Raw genomic sequence first — 17,842 nt, forward strand, 5'->3', positions numbered from 1 at the left:
GCCGCCGGTGCGCCTACCGCGGGGACCCCGGGCGCTGCGCCGTCTACGCCGCCCGCGGCGCGCGCTACTGGAAGCAAGTGCTGGGCGGGCTGCGCAGGAAGCGGCGGCCCTGCCAGGACCCCGCGCCGCTCCGAGCCCGCCTGTGCGCCGGCAGGAAGGGCCAGGGCGCCGAGCTGCGCCTGGTGACCCACGCGCCCCTACCCGCCCGCCCCACTGCGGCCGGCTTCCCCCCGGATCCCAAACCCCGCGGCATGTAACGGGGGGAGGGTTTAGGGAGCCCGCGTTTGGGCCCGCCACCGCCGTTCCGCCTTCCCTGAGCGCGCGCCCCGAAGGGAAAGTCCTCGGAGAAGAAGACGAAAGGGGGCAAGAGGAAGGCGGCCTCGGACCCGGACGAGGAGCGACCCCTGGGGACAGGGCCGGATCCCGACGGGCTGGACGGGAACGCGAAGTTCGCGGAGACCTACTGTGCCGAGAAGTGGCACTCCCTCTGCAACTTCTTGGTTAGCTTTTGGAACGGCTGAGGGTGCCGGCCTGGGAAGAGATATGGGGGGTTGGGGGTCGGGGGAGAAGGCGCTCAGCTGGAGAAGGAGGCGAAGGGCACCTTAGGTCCGGAGGTACGGGATAGAGAGTGGGGAGGAGTCCAGGTTCTAGAATGGAGGTGGGGGTGGGGGCTTGGGCTGAGAGTGTAATGTAAGGGGATATGGACAGTCTCTGAGACAGGAGAGAAGTTTAAACAATTTGAAGAGTCTCCACCCTGATTAAGACCAGAAGAAATAGTGGAAACAGAAGTAGGCATACCTTAAATGTGTAAAAACTGTAGACTTGGGGGAGAGAGATGGGTACGGAGAGACTGAAAAAAATAGTAAGGGGGGAAAGTGACTAAAGTGATGTGACTCTCACCTGGGAAGCTGATACAATGTGTACTGTTTAGCGCACATATTAAAATGTAATCACGAATAACTGATAGCTTGAGCCAAGTGGACCTGTCTAATGTCTTCTCACCTAATCAGCCGACAGGGTTTCCAACTTTTTTCTCTTTCTGAATTAATATTAACTTGGACACTGCTTAGTAATATAGATGACGTCTACAGGGATAGAAGCCATTCATTGGCCAAAATGGACTCGAATGGATGATTTTAGAAGTGCTACTTTTAAACAGTGATGCCTCATGTTCTGAAACTTTCCCATTAACCTTCTAAATGCAGAAGTGAATTGTAGAAATTGAGGGCTCCAGTAGGTTTTAAAAAATATTTTTTTATAGTTGACCATATTTTTAGAAACCAGCTAAAATGTAAGTATGTATCTCAGAGTCTTTTGGATCATTATGGAAGCTGTATTTCTGTTTCATGTAATTAATTGTTAACATATTTCATCTTAAATAAGATGTAATGAGAGACTTTGCACATGTTAGGTGCCCAATAAAAACTGTGTGGATAGATTTAAAGAACTGACAGGGCAATGGAAACTTTGACTGCATTTGATCTAGTTCTGAGTTTATCTTGAAGTATGCTGCTAAACTTATCTTGAATTGTTGGGAAGGACAAGAAAGAAGTCTATAAGTCAAGAGTCACAAACTGTCCATTTGGTCTGCATGTGGTTGGTTCACTTTCATTTTTCCTCTCTTTTTTCCTCCCTCCCACATTGAATATGTTGCCAGCACTTAAAAATTAGGTAATTTCATTAAAAATCCAGATTTCTGAATTGTCTTGAAAAATCAGATCTAGCAACATTGGACCTACCTTCCTGCATGGCAACAATTGGCTGACACCTACCGTTGGCTGCCCCTTTAGAATAGGCATGTTTTCTGGAGTTCTCCACTGCTCCTACGCATCTTATCAATCGACTTCATTCGTGTTACAGGCCTAAGCCATTAGACATTTAAGCCACTGCCCAATATAAGGTTTTACCAACCTTCTGTATTTCTTACTTCCTCCCCTTTAAAATCATGGTCAATACAACAATCTTACAGATACCGAACATCTCTTGAACTTTTTCGTCTCTGTCTGGCCTCTAGGAAATGTAAACAAACGATCTTTTACTGATTCTGTACATTCTTGTATTCATACAATTGGCAAAAATACTCAGATTGCACACAGTTTCAGGGCCAGGTTTATGAGATCACATTTGAGTAACATTGACCACTAGATAAAATTCATCTGGGCCAAGGAAAGGAAGCTCAGAGTGGCTGCAGACTACTCCCTAGAAATACGGACCAATGTATACTTTCTTCAAAAAGATTGGCAAAGTTGGGGTGGCATCAGAAAAGGGTATTTGAAATAAAACAGCACTGGCTGGAACCATTGTTTTACCTCTCCATACAAGACAACTGCCAATTCCTTCCTGTGTGTCCTTTGGCCAGCTGATGAACTTACCTCTATGAAAGAGAGAAAGGCCAAACTCTGTAGGCCAAGTACACTGTGTTGGTTGCTACTTCTCTGCTGCTTTACTGTTTAAGCAGAGCTATACTAGACTCTGTCTCAGGAACAGGATACAGACTAAGAGGGGCCAATTGCTTGCAGTGGAAGAGAAATGGACAGATTCTACCATCAGCATCCCGGGTGACTTTGGTTAAGTCCCAATATCTCTGAAATGTACATTGAGGGGAGTTGGGCTTGGTTAAATCTGAGGTCCCTAAGGCCCACTACTAGCATTCTGGAAACCTATATATAGTTTTTCATAGAGAAGATAATGTGTGAAAATCAACAAGTGCTGCATGTAGTACTACATGTTATAACCCCAGAAAGATCATGGAGTTAGAAAAGACCTAGAGAAAGACAACCAAAATGACCAAAGAAATTGAGAAGGCTTCTATATCTGGAGCATCTAGAAAGACTTGGAAGGTTAAGCTGGAAGGTGAAATGTGCAGGTGGGAAAAGACAGGATCAAAATCTCTAAAATAATGAGGCGGATGTACATGGGAAACCGGATAACCGGACCTTCTCTCAGCTTCCATGATAACCGGACCTTCCCCCCTCAGGTGCCATTAGGAGTGAAGGGAAAGTTGCCAGACACACCCTGGTTAACGTCAGAGCTGGCACCAGCGTGGGCATCAGAAGTAGCAAGGCATCTGTAGCTCAGTATACAGAAGACAGAGAATTTGTTAAAAGCATCAGACCATCTTGTTCTGGTTGTACTTCCCAAGTTATTTAGCACAGAGCTAAGAGGGAATAGTGGAATTTTTCTTAACTCATTTTGACTAGGCAAAATTTTTCAAACCTTCAAAGTCTCTGTCCTTTTCAGTTTGTCCTTCACACCACCAACATATTAATCTTCTAAAACAAAGCTTTCATTCAGTGACTCAGTTTATGATTTTAAATAAAGGCAGGATCATTGCCGGTGCTTTGGGAAGCTCTATTGAAGCCTGAGGCAAAAGGAAAACCAGTAATAGTGATCCCATCTTTATTTTAAAAATGCAGTACTTTGTTCCTCGTAGATTGTTTTTGCATTAATTTTTAAAATATTGCATTAAGATATTTATTTTGATGACTGAGTTTGTTGGGACAGCCTTATATTTTGCACCCTAGGCAAGAGCCTCACCCCTCTCACTTGCCTCCTTCAAGTACTGGCCCGAGGAAGCCATTCTGTGATGTGGGTGAGCACTGGTTTTGAGTCAGACATGGCTGGTTTGAATATTAGATCCACCTCCCACTGACTCTGTGTTATTTTGAGAAGGTTGTTTAGCCTCTCCATGTTTCTCTCTCCTCTTGTTCAATAACAATAATGGCTAACTTCCAGAGTTACCACGGAGAATAAATTCTGTGATACATTGGATACTACTCAGCACCACACAATACTTGACATATAATAGGCACCCCATAAATATTACCTCTCCTTCCCTTGAAGAAGAACAAAGTTTAAAGTCAATTAATTTAATTAAACAATAAACAAATAATGTTAGATGCTGTTCCAAATGCCCTGGACTTGGTGCTAAGGAAAGGGGCAGGGCACGGGGATACCCTGATGTAGTTCCAGCCTTCAACAAGCTGGAATTTAGGATTACACCACGAAACCATTAGAAAACAAAACCTAACAACAAACAATAAAAATTGGGTTTCTACATGTAAAAGATTAGGAACATGGAAGCTGAGAGAAGGTCTGGTTATCTGGGAAGCCTGTCTAGGAGATGTCAGCTTGAGGTAAGGAATGTCGGAACTCAAGAAACAGGTGTGGGGGAGGAAAGACACAATTTAAACCTGAAATTCCTGGGCCACGCCCTCACTGCTTCTCAGTCTAAGTCTTGGCACTCATAAACATATCTGTGCTCCAGTATGGCCCAGGAAGAACATGTTCGTGGTGTGAACACGGCAGATTCTGAAGGTGCTGCTGCTGGACACTGTCAGCTAATTACACCGCTCATGACGGGCTCTCACGGAAAGGGAGATTGGAGCACTGCACTCCGTTTAATAAAAGGCTAATGTTTCAGTTTGGTCGAAGCGTGAGCTAGGTCTTTTTTCTTCTACCGTCACCAAAATATACTACAGCTAAAAGCTACTAAGAGTTTCGGTGAAGGAGACCAACATGCATGGGTTCAAATCTCGGTATTACTACTAACAAGCTGCATCACCTTGGACACTTTACTTCGTGTCTGTCTCTGAGCTTCAGTCTTCTTCTATGTAAAATAGGGAAAAAAATAACAGTAATTCCCCCATGAGGCTGTTGGGAGGATTAAATGAGATGCTCATGAAAAACACAGTGCCTGGCACCTTGCAAGCCTGCAATAAATATATCCTTCGTGCTCCCATTTCCTTTAGTAGACCAACGCGGGCATCCAGAGGGACTTTCAGTCTTAAAGGGCACTTACACAAAATGGCAGTCAGCAACTCTGCATCTCAGCTGGGAACAGCATCAAAAGAAAGAAGCAGGAAATGTTTAGTTGTTGAAGAGGGAATTATCCGAAGATGGGAACAATATGCAGTGCTTGCCCCCCTACTGTGGAAGCACGGGGGTATGTGAGATCTTCAATGAGGAGGATTTGAAAGGAGAAGAGAATGTTTCTGGTCTTGAAGGCTTGGGGACTACAGCTGACCTCCCAGCTCTATGGCTTTCTTACAACTTCAAAGAACAACTCTCCTTGCTTCCTGCCCAGGCTCACGGCTGCAGAGCTTTGATGAATTTACCCCTAGTTTGTCCCTCCTGTGTGACCTCTGGCTCACCACATTCAAACTCTTTCCCGTTTCAATTTCTAAAAGCAGGCATGAAAGCAGACCAAAGCCCTCCTCTCCTTTTCAAAACACGATGTTGGCTTCAGCCATGTTAAAATTATTGAGTGGTCATCATGTCAGACAAGCGGGAAGAAAAGATGTTGGAAGATGCTATTAATAATAAGGTAAAAAAAAATAAGGTAAGATGCCTAAGAATAAACTCAATAAGAAATACGCAAGAGCTATATGAAGAATACAGAAATACTTCGAAGGGCAGAAAAGAAAGCCACAAAAAATGAAATTATAGATGAATGTATTATTATTACATAAGAAGCATTAGATTATTTTTTCAATCTATAAATAATGTATACATTTAAACATGATTTAAACAAAGCCACTAGCAGGATTTTGGGGGCTATGTGAACGAGGCAAACTGTTTCTGAAGTTCTAAAGGGAAACCAAAATGAATTTGGGGGCTGGAGGAATGCAGGGTTGGATGTTTCAGAGACGGGGGGGAAAAGGAAGCTTTCATTGAGGGTACAACTTGAAATGGCTAAATACAGAATTTCCCTAAGGACTGTTGGCGGCACAGTGCAAGGCGATGTAAATGACGTGAGCGGACTGTTTCTAGGTAACCACAGGAACTCTCCATGAGAGGCTAGAAGCTTCCGACCAGCACTTCAGTTAACAGTTGCCTCCTTTGAGCTGGGTGGTCATGTGATAGTGGTGGGGCTGGAGACCCTAACCCTTTGATCCAGATGTTCTTTTGTTTCCATGCACAATGACCACAATGAGAAGGATTCTTCTCCAAAAGGGATAGGGCCCTTTTGCATTGATTTTAAGAGGTGGGGAGAGAGATGAAGGGAAGACAGCCAGTGTGGGACCTCCAGGAGGGTGAGATGTCACAGTTTATGTTTAGTCATATATAAGTATTCGTTGGCAGTGCCCTGGGATGAAATACTTACCAGCACTTAGAGGCAGCAATTTACATTTCTCTCTTCTTATCCCTTCCAACTAATGCCCAAGGCTCAGGAATGCTTTTAATTACATTTAAAAAAAAAGGCAAAGCAAAGCTAAATAAAACACAATACAACAGAACACACACACACACACACACAGGATTGGAACATTTGGAAAACGTACCAACAGTAGCATGCCTACAGCAAAAAAGATGTTTAGGACAGCATATCCTAATGCCTTAGCTCATACCAGCAGTCTCAACCATGTGGGTATGCAACCATTTTCTTAGGTGGGTGCGGATGTTCCTGCAAAGCCCTGTTAAAATCCATAACATAAACCCTCAGGAAAATCTGGAGGGTGAAACCACTTTGTGTAACTGTGAATGGCTGGCACCTACAGTGTTATAAAAACTTTCAGTGAGTCACCCAGAATGAAGGAGGACCTCAGTGTAGGATGGCAGCATGTGTGCCAAAAAGTAGGCTGCCGGAGGAAGGCTGGGGCAGACAGAAGGCTGGAGAGCTCTTATTTGCAAGCAGGATAATTAGCCTCCTGGGACCAGCTGTAGGGTGTTAAGAGAGGAGGGGCCAGCAGGGTTATTTGGCTGCAGCCTCAAGTTCCTAGCAGCCCTAAAAGGTGACCACTGCTTAGTGATAGATTTGTTCAAAATAGCAGAGGAGGCCTTCTCTTTTATAGAGTAAGAGAGAGGGAGATAGAAACATCAACGATGAGAGAGAATCATTGATTGGCTGCCTCCTGCACACCCCACACTGGAGATCCAGCCAGTAACCCAAGCATGTGCCCTGTCTGGGAATTGAACCGTGACCTCCTGGTTCATAGGTTGACACTCAACCACTGAGTTGCACCACCCAGACTGAAAAGCATCTTCTTATATGTCCTCTTATCTACCTCATGAGATGGCATTTTATGAGTGAAGAAACAGGTTCAGGGACATTCAGTGAATTCTCCAAGGAGAGAGTAGAGCTGGAACGTGAACTGAGTTATTTTTGTTATTGCACAACTGTCCCATCACCAGGCCATTGACCTTGAACACCTTCCACCAATACCTTCATCCTTCATCCTCTATGAACCCTTGTTTCTGCTGAGTCACAGTGTCTTTCTGCCAGGTCTACATCCATACCCTTATGGAAGCATCAGACTTTTGCACTTAATCAGGGGAACCACTTTCAGTGATTTTGTTAGAGGGGCTTAGTCCGCCATCCTGGCCAGCAGACTCCCCCTGGCTAACATAAAGATGTGTCTGATGAATCACCTCCTTATTGGTAAAATGATGATGTTGGCCTATATGGCCCGATCCAAAGTCAGTTCATTATGAGAAAAATAAGGGCAAGATAGTGAATTTTGACAGATCTGAACTTTTTAGATTAAGGATTATTCTTTATTCTGAAGTGATGTCCCTTCTAATCTTTTTATAGGAGTGGAGGGAGATAGATTTAAAATATCCTTTCTTTTATAAAATGATGATGCTAGTATTATAGATGGTGATTTTAAAAATTGAATGTTCTCACTTGGCAAATGTCATTCCTCCAAATGTGTAGGAAGTTTTAATGGTTTTGGAATTCCAGATGTTGGGAAACCACTGGTTTAGGGGATGACCTAACCTTCTCTGACCTCCAGGGGTGTCACCAGTGATGTTCTATGGCCTCAGTGAGCCAACGGCTAGCTGATATAAGGTCTCCAAATGTCATTTAGTTAAAATCTTAGCCTTGTGCTCAATACACAGCCCTGGCACATGAGTGTCACCGATTTCTACCGAATGACTTGTGAATATAGTGACAGTAAAATAATATGATGGATAAAACACCTTCCAATTATACAGGCTCTTTATGTGTTGAATAAAAAGATGTGTTAATGTCTCAAAGGTAGTATACAGTGTTAAGAACATGAACTCTGGAGTCAGATAACCAAGGATCAAGTCCCAGCTCCACGTCTTACAATGCCACATGCACCAGACAAACTACTTATTCTAAGTCTCACTATTCTCATCTTTAAAATGGGGTAATAGTGCCCTGCCCAGGTAGCTCAGTTGGTTATAGCATCGTCCCATTATGCCCAGGTTTCGGGTTCAATCTTCAGGCAGGGCACATATAGGATCAACCAATGAATACATAAATAGATGGAACAGCAACTCAATGTTTCTCTCTCCCTCCTTTTCCCTCTCAAATCAATAAATAAAAAATAAAATAAATTAAAATGGAGGTAATATTAATGGTGCCAATTCTATGAGATTGTTCTGAGCAATGTGTGTGTGTGTGTGTGTGTGTGTGTGTGTGTTTGTGATATAGCAAGCACTCAATACACACTGATTATAGATAAGCCAGGAGAGAGAGGCAATAGGACTATAGGAAAAGAATGCTGAGGTCCACATATGTAATAAGAACAGTGACAGGACTTGGGGAAAGTTTTAAAAATATTTTTAAAGGTGCCCTAGCCGGTGTGGCTCAGTGGATAGAGCGTCAGCCTGCGGACTGAAGGGTCCCAGGTTCGATTCCGGTCAAGGGCATATACCTTGGTTGCGGGCACGTCCCCAGGAGGGCGTGTGCAAGAGGCAGCTGATGAATGTTTCTCTCTCATCAATGTTTCTAACTCTCTATCCCTCTCCCTTCCTCTCTGTAAAAAATCAATAAAATATATTAAAAAAACAAAAAAAAAACAAAACAAAAAAAATATTTTTAAAGGTTACCTATGAAGAGAAAAAATAATGGTTTAATTTGGGTTTGATCAGAGTTATTGTAAAACAGCACACAAATCATGGATCCAAAGGGTGAGCTAAGAGAAGATGGAGACTAAGAGCCCTCTGGGACATGGCCCTGAAAGTGAGGGCCTAGGAAAAGGAGCTTTGTTGCATCGGGTTTAGGTCAGACTCCAAGGGAGGAAAACACGTTGGTTGGTCTGCACATGAAAACCAAGATGTGTACTGGAAGCTTAGCAACAAAGTATTTCTGTCAAAAATCTCGTTTTAAAAATGTGCTAACCTTAAGGAAAAGAAAGATCTAGAATAACCACAGTACCCAAATTTAAATTCCAGAAATGTGCTATGCAGGCTAAAAATAATAAAAACCTTTTAAGAAAATTACCATAAAAATAAATAACATAACTAGATGCAATGCAATCCATCTTTATTCTGGATTTTAAAAATCTTGGTTCAAAGGCATTTTTGGAACAACAGAGAAAATGTAAACATGGCCTATATTTTAAGTGATTATTACTTAATTAGGGTTCATTTTCTTCGGTGTGATAAATTATATCAGAGTAGAATGTCATGCGATCTCCAATATACCTTCAAATAATTTAGGAGAAAAATATATCTCTATACAGATAGCTGATTAAGTAACATAACAAGATGTTAACAAGTAATAAAGCTAGAAGGATAGAGAAATGTTTATTTGCATTATTGCATCACATTTTCAACGATTCCGCACGTTTGAGTATTTTCGAAATAAAAGTTTTAAGAGAAACTAACTGGAAATTGATCATTCGTCTACTTACGAATATAACAAAGTTACAGAGAAGGCGAGAAAAGAGAGACAAGGCCTGACTGTTCCCACATTGCAAAGTGCGGAGGCGGCGGCTGCAGTTTGAAGAGCTTGCCTGGTGCTGGCTTCCCTCTTCTGGACGCTGTGTCGTGACTGCCAGCAAGGGAAGCCACCTACGTGAGGTTGGCTTCCTGGGGCCACACGATTACCTCTTAAACTATTTTATAAATTATTTGAATTGTAGCGTGAACATGTGGGTTCTGGGGAAAGGAATTATGGTGATTAAGCGGTGGGGAAAAAAGGGCAACACCTAAGGGACCACGGGTACATGTAGAGGACAATGAATTGGGCGGTGCTGCCACAGCGGTTGGTGCTTCGTGCGCCGGGTGATGCCCCGGGTGCCAGGTGATGCTCGCGGCGGGCGGGCGCGCACAGGGTTAACCTTGGGCCAAGGGCTCCGCGCATCCTCTGCCCGCCCACATTTCGCCACTGAATGGAGGCGGTGGCCTGATGCCGGTGGGGTGATGTCGCCCCTCCGCGTCCGACCTTCCCACTGGCCGGCCCGCGCCCCTCCGGGACCCCCCACCCCGCGCTCCGCAGTCACGTTATCTTCTCCACCATTCTTGCGGCCAGAAGAGGTTACAAAGCGGGACGTGAGTAAGTCTGCGGGCGTCGCAGAAACCAGAATGCGGAGCCCAGAACGTGGAGACAATTATGGTTCTGAAAGCCGCCCTCCTTCGCCCCCCCGCGGGTCGCCCAACTTGTAATATGACCCCTTCCGCAATGTTACAAGGGGGTCTGTGTTTGCAGATCTGTTTCTTTGTCTGAATTTGGAAAATAAAGCGTCTTACAACTTCAGAAATATGTGTGTGTATGTGAGTGTGCACGCGCCCTTTCATTGAATCCATATGAAAATTACCAAATGGGGACACATTTACTAATTTGCCTTTGTCTAATTTTATAAAATGTGTATATTATAAACTCTTAAATAATAGCAAAACCAGGGTGTAAGTCTACAAAACCTAAGTGTAAATACACATTTTCATAAGTAACACTCCTGAGCTAAGTCAAATCATTTAACCTTGTGACAAACCACATTTTTGAATCTTTTATTTGAGAACTTCAGCTGGCAATAGTTCCTAAAATATTTTATAAGATATATGGAACATAAAATAGTGCACATGCTTCATTTTTATTACATGATCAAATGACTATGAAGAAATGTGATCAAGTGGGCAAAACATAACGACAATATCATCAGAGAAAGTAAATTGGCACGTACAGAATGAGTAAAGTAAAATGTCCAAATAGAAAATGAATCCACACTCTTTCAACTAGTCCCTAGCCCATGAGAATTTGGGCTCTGGTAATTCAAAAGTAGGTGGGACGGGCACTGGTCCTGCCCTCAAAAATCTCCCGGGAGCCCTGGATGGATAGCTCAGTTGGTTAGAGCATCCTCCCAGGTTTCAGGTTGGATCCCTGGTCAGGGCACATTCAAAAAGCAAATAATGAATGCATAAATAAGTGGCACAACAAATCAATGTTTCTCTCTCTCTCAAATCAATACAAATAAAAGAAATAATCTCCCAGGATTCCTGAAAAGGGGCGCCAAGTGTAGGGGCCAGTATTATGAAAGAGTAAGTACCAGGTACTGCAGGAGCCTAGGAGGGCCCCCCCACAGGGTCAACTTCACAGAGGTGTGTGGAGGTGATGGGAGAGCGAGCGGGACTGAGGGAAGGCTTCTTGAAGGAAGAAATACGAAGCTAATTTGGGTCTAAAAGTTACCATGGCTGGTCCTCAGGTAGAGAGAAGGTAAATTGCAGCATTTTAACAACTGGGGGGAAGGGGGGGAGGGATTTTCTCTTCTCTCAATTCACCTGCTTCATCTTCATCTTGTGCTTTAGTTGTCGCAGCAGAGGCAAAGGTTAAAGGATTATTGTTTCTATCTTCAAATGGTTTCCCTCTCTTTATTAAAAAGCACAAGACCTGGCAAAATTATGAGTACATCCATCATGAAAGGTCAAGAACAGACCAAGGAAAGAGAGGCCACTGGAAAGAATATTCCTTCATGTTAGTGGAAGCAAGCTGTGCGAGCTGGAAGTTAAGGTTCTCTCTGCCCTGGTCATGAAATGGCCTCTTGCGATTTATCTCTTGTTCTAAATAGTAGTTGCAGGCCTACAGGCACTTTACAAAAGAGAAGGAAAACTTCTCTTAATCCAGCTGAAGCAGCCTGCATTTTCATTAGATCAGAGACCACAGAGCGTGAACTCCTTCTTTGGGAGGAAGAGGGTGCTATTTTCTGACATTCTAAGAGACCCACCAAAGCCCTAACTAAACAGCACATACAAGAAGTTGGTTGGAGAGCCCCAGGGAGTGAACCCCGCACTGGCTCTATCTTATTAACCTCTAGAAACCTTTGCATCTCTGTAGGAAAGCAGGAAGGCAGAAGCCAGGCATTTATTCCATTTCATTGGTCCTCCCCTGAAGCACTGGGTGTGTGCAACTGTGACCACATGGGATTAAAAAAGGGCAATCTTTTGTGACCTAGATTCAAGCCACAAAGGCGCTCCAAATTCGGGGACCTCTGAGGGGACAGGGCCAGGACGGGGTCTGGAGGGAGAACACTCTTTTCATTAGTCCCATACCCAATGCAATAAGGAGTCTGAGCCTCTGAAACCAACCAATCAGCACAAAGCCCTGAAAAGTGAAAGCTGACCTACTAGTAAAATGAAGTCAGTCACAGGCAAAGCCCGTTGACAGGGAAGGAGAATGTTTAGTAAGAAAATAAATGTGGATTTTGAAGCAGACTCCCCCAAAGTAGCTGGGAGCTGTTGTCGAGCCCTGAAAATAAATCAGGCTTTTCCAAATACCCTTTCTTCTTGGGCACAATGAGGTAACGCCTCCTCACATTTACATGCAGCTTATAATTTGCCAAGTATTTTCACAGACATTACCTCAGCCGAGCCTCATGGTTGGCAGGGCATGCATAATCTTTTCCCTCATTTAATACTGTGAGAAACTGAGGCTCAGAGGGAAAGAGCTGCCCCTTATGCCCACATCTGACTGTAAAGCACTTTCTACTCACTGGTATTTTTTCAGATCTGGGTTGAGCATAAGCTCTACTGGAGCCACCCAGAGTGCTGGTGGAAAACACAGATTTCTGGACCCCACTCTGATCTTGCCAGAGTGACCCTTTGGGGCAGCACTTGGGAGACTATTTTTAACCTGCAGATTGCCCAGGTGGTTCTGATAAGTATCATGTTTAGTAACTATCATGCAATGCACCTAGACAAGATTCAGGAGTGTTTCATTTTGATTCATGGTTCTTGTGAGCTCTTGGATCTAACTTTTTAAAATATGTTTTTATTGATTTCAGAGAGAAAGGGAGAGGGAGGTAGAAACATCAATGATGAGAGAGAACCATTGATTGGCTGCTTCCCCAACCCCCACTGGGGATCCAGCCCACAACCTGGGCATGTGCCCTGACTGGGAATCGAACTGTGACCTCCTGGTTCATAGGTAGACGCTCAACCACTGAGCCACAATGGCCGGGCGGATCTAACATTTTCTTGGTGTTGTACCAGTTAGACCTGTGTGCTGCTGGAAAGATCAGACATCTACCTACTACCTTTTTCCCCTAACACCCTTCCCATAGTTCTGCAGGGATGTTCTGAGGACACTTGCTCCTGACCCCCGGACAACCGAAGTTGAGATACTTTATTCTATGTGATGGAATGCAACGCAGTCATTAAAAACAACCTTTTCAAAAAGAGAATATTTAGTGAATGGGAAAATGCTATGGATACATTACACTGAGTGGCCCGATTATTATAACCACCTGACGTTTGTAGGCAAATTAGCCGTACACTGCATCGTATGGGATATGGAAGCCAAAGGCCTGTTCAAACATCTTTGCTGTCTGCAGTTACCAAGATAAAACGTCTCCAATTTGCATAGGAACACAAGGATTGGACAGTCGAGCATTGGAAAAAAGTCATGTGGTCCAATGCATCATGCAGGAGATAAATCACGTTTCCAGTTGCATCATGCAGATGGCAGAGAGAATTTGGCGGAAACAGCATAAAAGCATGCACCCCACATGCATGAGTACAACCCTTCAAGCTGGTGAGGCCAGTGTTATGATTTGGGGCATGTTTTCCTGGCATGATTTGGGCTCTTTAATTCGTGTGGAACGTCTGAATAGCACAACATACCTAAGTATTGTTGCTGATCAAGTTCAACCTATCATTTTGATGGCGTATGCCAATGGAGAGGGCTTCTTCCAACAAGACAATGCGCCATGCCACGGTGCTCGTATTGTGCAGGAGTGGTTTCAAGAACATGAGGGAGACTTTACCTTGCTTAGGTGGCCCCCACAATCACCATATCTCAATCCAATTGAGCATTTGTGGGACGAAGTTAAAAGAGCCACAGCCATCAAATCTCATAGAACTGGACAGTGCTATTCATCAGGCAAGGTGTCAGATTCCTTGCATCACCTTTCAACATCTCGGGGAGTCAATGCCGTAGTATTGAAGGCAAAAGGTGGCCCAACGAAGTCCTGATGGAGTGGTCATAATAATTTGGCCACTCAATGTATAAGAAAAGATTCAGGTTGAACAATATGATCTGGATTTGTTAAAAACAAATTATGTCTGTATGCATAGAAAACAGATTGTAAATAATTGCACCAAAATGTTGATGGTGGGTTATTTCTATAATGGGTGATTTTTACTTTGCTGTTATTTTATAGCCTTTTCCAAATTTTCTACAATAAAATGGGCTTTACTGTTACCATCAGTAATTCATGTTATTACTTAAATGGATGTTTTAAGGCTCACCCCCAGCACCTGTCACAGCACTTGGAGGAATTAATCCCATCCCAGAGAAGATGGGGATCGTGGACAGGTATCCAGCCCTGAAAGTAAGTGCTGTTACCACTTCAGTTCAGTCCTTTTGATTGAAAGGTGCTACTAAATGCCAAATTACATCATCTGGAATCATGGTGACTCTCTGTGTTGTCAGCTGGGAGAAGGGTGTGTGGTGTCACCTCTTACTTGCCCCCTCCAAGCCCCACCAGGAAGGGCTGGGAGGACATGAAGATTTTGTGTTACATCAGGATGGTATGCAAATGCCAATCCTCTAATCCTATCAGGAATGCTTAGCGTGTTAATTTGACCACCTTTCACAGCTCATAAATCTACTTGGGGGCAAAGCTGAGCTGCCAGACACCATCAAGCAAAACTCTTTCTGAGGCTGGCAGTTTGAGTAAAGCAGCAGGGATCATGCATCAGTAAAGTCCAATAAAGAGCTTTGTATGTGGGGGACAGGAAAGCAGCTTCTCACATTTGGACACAATAGAACAAAACAGTGGGAAACGTGAATGTCTGATTATCTGGACTGGTGGTCTCCCCTATGCCCCGCCTGCTCACTGAGCCATGGATTCTCATTCATTCACAATTCTTTGCATGAAGATGGATCTATCTGGTTCCCCAACAACTGCCCACATAGACTGTCAGACTAGTTTATTTAATCGTCTGTAAATACAAATGGACTATATTCGCTTCCACTGGAATCTGCTAGCCTGTTTTTATTAAAATCTTTTAAACTTCAGCCAGGTCATTTTCTTTATTCATTCTGTGGTCAGAACAGAAACATTCTACTCTTTCTGGGACAGAACACTCCCAGGAAGAGTTCCCACTATTCCCTCTTGAGGAATATGTATGGTTGAAATTGCCAATAGAAATCAGTTTCAACCTCTGGATGATAGCCTCACCCAGAATCCATCTGTTCCTCCATTGTTCAGTTTTAAATTCAGCTGTTTAGAGATTCTAAGTAAAAACATTCTTTCCAGCATGTTTCAAGAGGGAAGGCACTGAGGTAGGCAGTTTGATTTTCAACTTCCTTCTCAGTTCAAGCCCCTTCTAAGGAAAGTTGGAGCAGTTTTCTGCCTTTAGGAGCATAAAGCTCCTCTGACCAAATCCGCAGGCTGATGGAGGTGGGGCGGAGTGCTGGCTCCAGGAGAGAAAGACAGTTGATCTGAGACTTAAGTACCAGAAGCCAGAGATCTACCCATCCTGGATCTGTTATGGTACAGGCAACAAATGGCATTCCCCCAGAGCCTGGAGGAAGGACTCCTGTCCCCTTAGGACTGATGAACTGCTCCCAAGAGCACAGCAGACTTTGGAGGGTTGAGGAACATGGGGAAAGGGAATCCTAGAGACTTATCAGCCTTGGCTTTGGGCAAGTTTAACTCTTGAGCTCTAGTTCCCTTATCTGAAAGAGGATCCACGTGGAATTATGTGGCTCATGGTGCAGGAATTTAATACATGGTAACTATGATTGATAGTTATTGCTGGGGGTTAATAAAACCCTTCATATCTTCTCTTTATACATGGATATATTTCAGTCTGTTTACCAATCTCTTTGTTCACCATGCTTATTGTATCCCACTCCATCCTGGATTTGTCTTTTCTGAAGAACAATCCTGAGTTCTTTCAGCAAAATCTGAAAATGTGTTTTTTGTCCTCTTTTTTGGACATAAATTTGAAATACCAATTTATCTATGTTAGAAAATATAAGGCTGCCGAAACCGGTTTGGCTCAGTGGATAGAGCGTCGGCCTGTGGACTGAAAGGTCCCAGGTTCGATTCCGGTCAAGGGCATGTACCTTGGTTGCGGGCACATCCCCAGTAGGAGATGTGCGGGAGGCAGCTGATTGGTGTTTCTCTCTCATTGATGTTTCTGACTCTCTATTTCTCTCCCTTTCTCTCTGTAAAAAATCAATATATTTTAAAAAAGAAAAGAAAATATAAGGCTAACATCCTTTACTTTTTTCTTTCTCAGCACTTAGAAGGTATTTATTTTTATTTTTAAATATACTTTATTGCCCTAACTGGTTTGGCTCAGTGGATAGAGCGTCGGCCTGCGGACTGAAAGGTCCCAGGTTCGATTCTGGTCAAGGGCATGTACCTTGTTGCGGGCACATCCCCAGTAGGAAGTGTGCAGGAGGCAGCTGATCGATGTTCTCTCTCATCGATGTTTCTAACTATTCCTCTCCTTCCTCTCGTAAAAAATCAATAAAATATATATTTTTAAAAAAAATACTTTATTGATTTTTTACAGAGAGGAAGGGAGGATAGAGAGTTAGAAACATCGATCAGCTGCCTCCTGCACACCCCCTACTGGGGATGTGCCCACAACCAGTGATGGCGAACCTTTTGAGCCCGGCGTGTCAGCATTTTGAAAAACCCTAACTTAACTCTGGTGCCGTGTCACATATAGAAATTTGTTAATAATTGCAACCATAGTAAAACAAAGATTTTTATTTTTGATATTTATTTTATATATGTAAATGCCATTTAACAAAGAAGAATCAACCAAAAAAAATAAGTTCGCATGTCACCTCTGACACGCGTGTCATAGGTTCGCCATCACTGCCTGCAACCAAGGTACATGCCCTTGACCGGAATCAAACCTGGGACCCTTGAGTCCACAGGCTGAAGCTCTATCCACTGAGCCAAACTGGTTAGGGCCTTAGAAGGTATTTAATGTCTTCCAGCTTTACTGCTGCCAGGGAAAGGGTGCTGTCAGTGTATTATTCCTTTGTTGTTAATGTCTTTCCTCTTTGGTTGCTTTTATTTTAAAAAAATATTTTTATTGATCTCAGGGAGGAAGGAAGAGGGAAAGAGAGAAACATCAATGATGAGAATCACTGATTGGCTGCTTCCTACACACCCCCACTGGGGATCAAGCCCGCAAGCTGGGCATGTGCCCTTGTTTGGAATCGAACCTGGGACCCTTCAGTCCACAGGCCAATGCTCTATCCACTGAGCCAAACCAGCCAGGGCTCTTTTTGGTTGCTTTGAGATTTTTCTTGTCTTTTGCAATTCTACTACATGTCTAGAAGCAGACTTGTTTTTATTCACCCTACTAGATATTTGTTATGCCTCGTTGAGGATTCACATTATGAGAAAAATCTTCAAATCTCTCAGATCATGTTTTTTTAAAATGTATTTTTATTGACTTCAGAGAGGAAGGAGAGAAAGATCAGTGATGAGAATAATTGGCTGCCTCCTGAACACCCCACATTGGGCACTGAGCCTGCAACCCTGGCATGCACTGACTAGTAATCAAACCATGATCTCCTGGTTCATAGGTCGACACTCAACCACTGAGCCATTCTGGCCAAGAACTATTCTGTTCTTTACATTGCACTTTCTCATTCTGTTCTCCAAGTCTCTTATGC

The 17,842-nt window shown here is 43.6% G+C and overlaps 1 protein-coding gene across 1 annotated transcript; it reads left to right on the forward strand.

The window, feature by feature from the left end:
* Positions 1–8: 8 nt before the first annotated feature.
* Positions 9–521, forward strand: FGFBP3 (fibroblast growth factor binding protein 3; the record flags this gene model as incomplete). Its single annotated transcript, XM_023754838.1, is given in 1 exon segment — positions 9–521. A coding segment is annotated over 1 exon segment (513 nt), but the record flags the coding sequence as incomplete, so codon positions are not given.
* Positions 522–17,842: the final 17,321 nt, after the last annotated feature.

This window comes from Myotis lucifugus, unplaced genomic scaffold, assembly GCF_000147115.1.
Source record: "Myotis lucifugus unplaced genomic scaffold, Myoluc2.0 scaffold_66, whole genome shotgun sequence".
In the NCBI taxonomy this organism is placed as follows: domain Eukaryota; kingdom Metazoa; phylum Chordata; class Mammalia; order Chiroptera; family Vespertilionidae; genus Myotis; species Myotis lucifugus.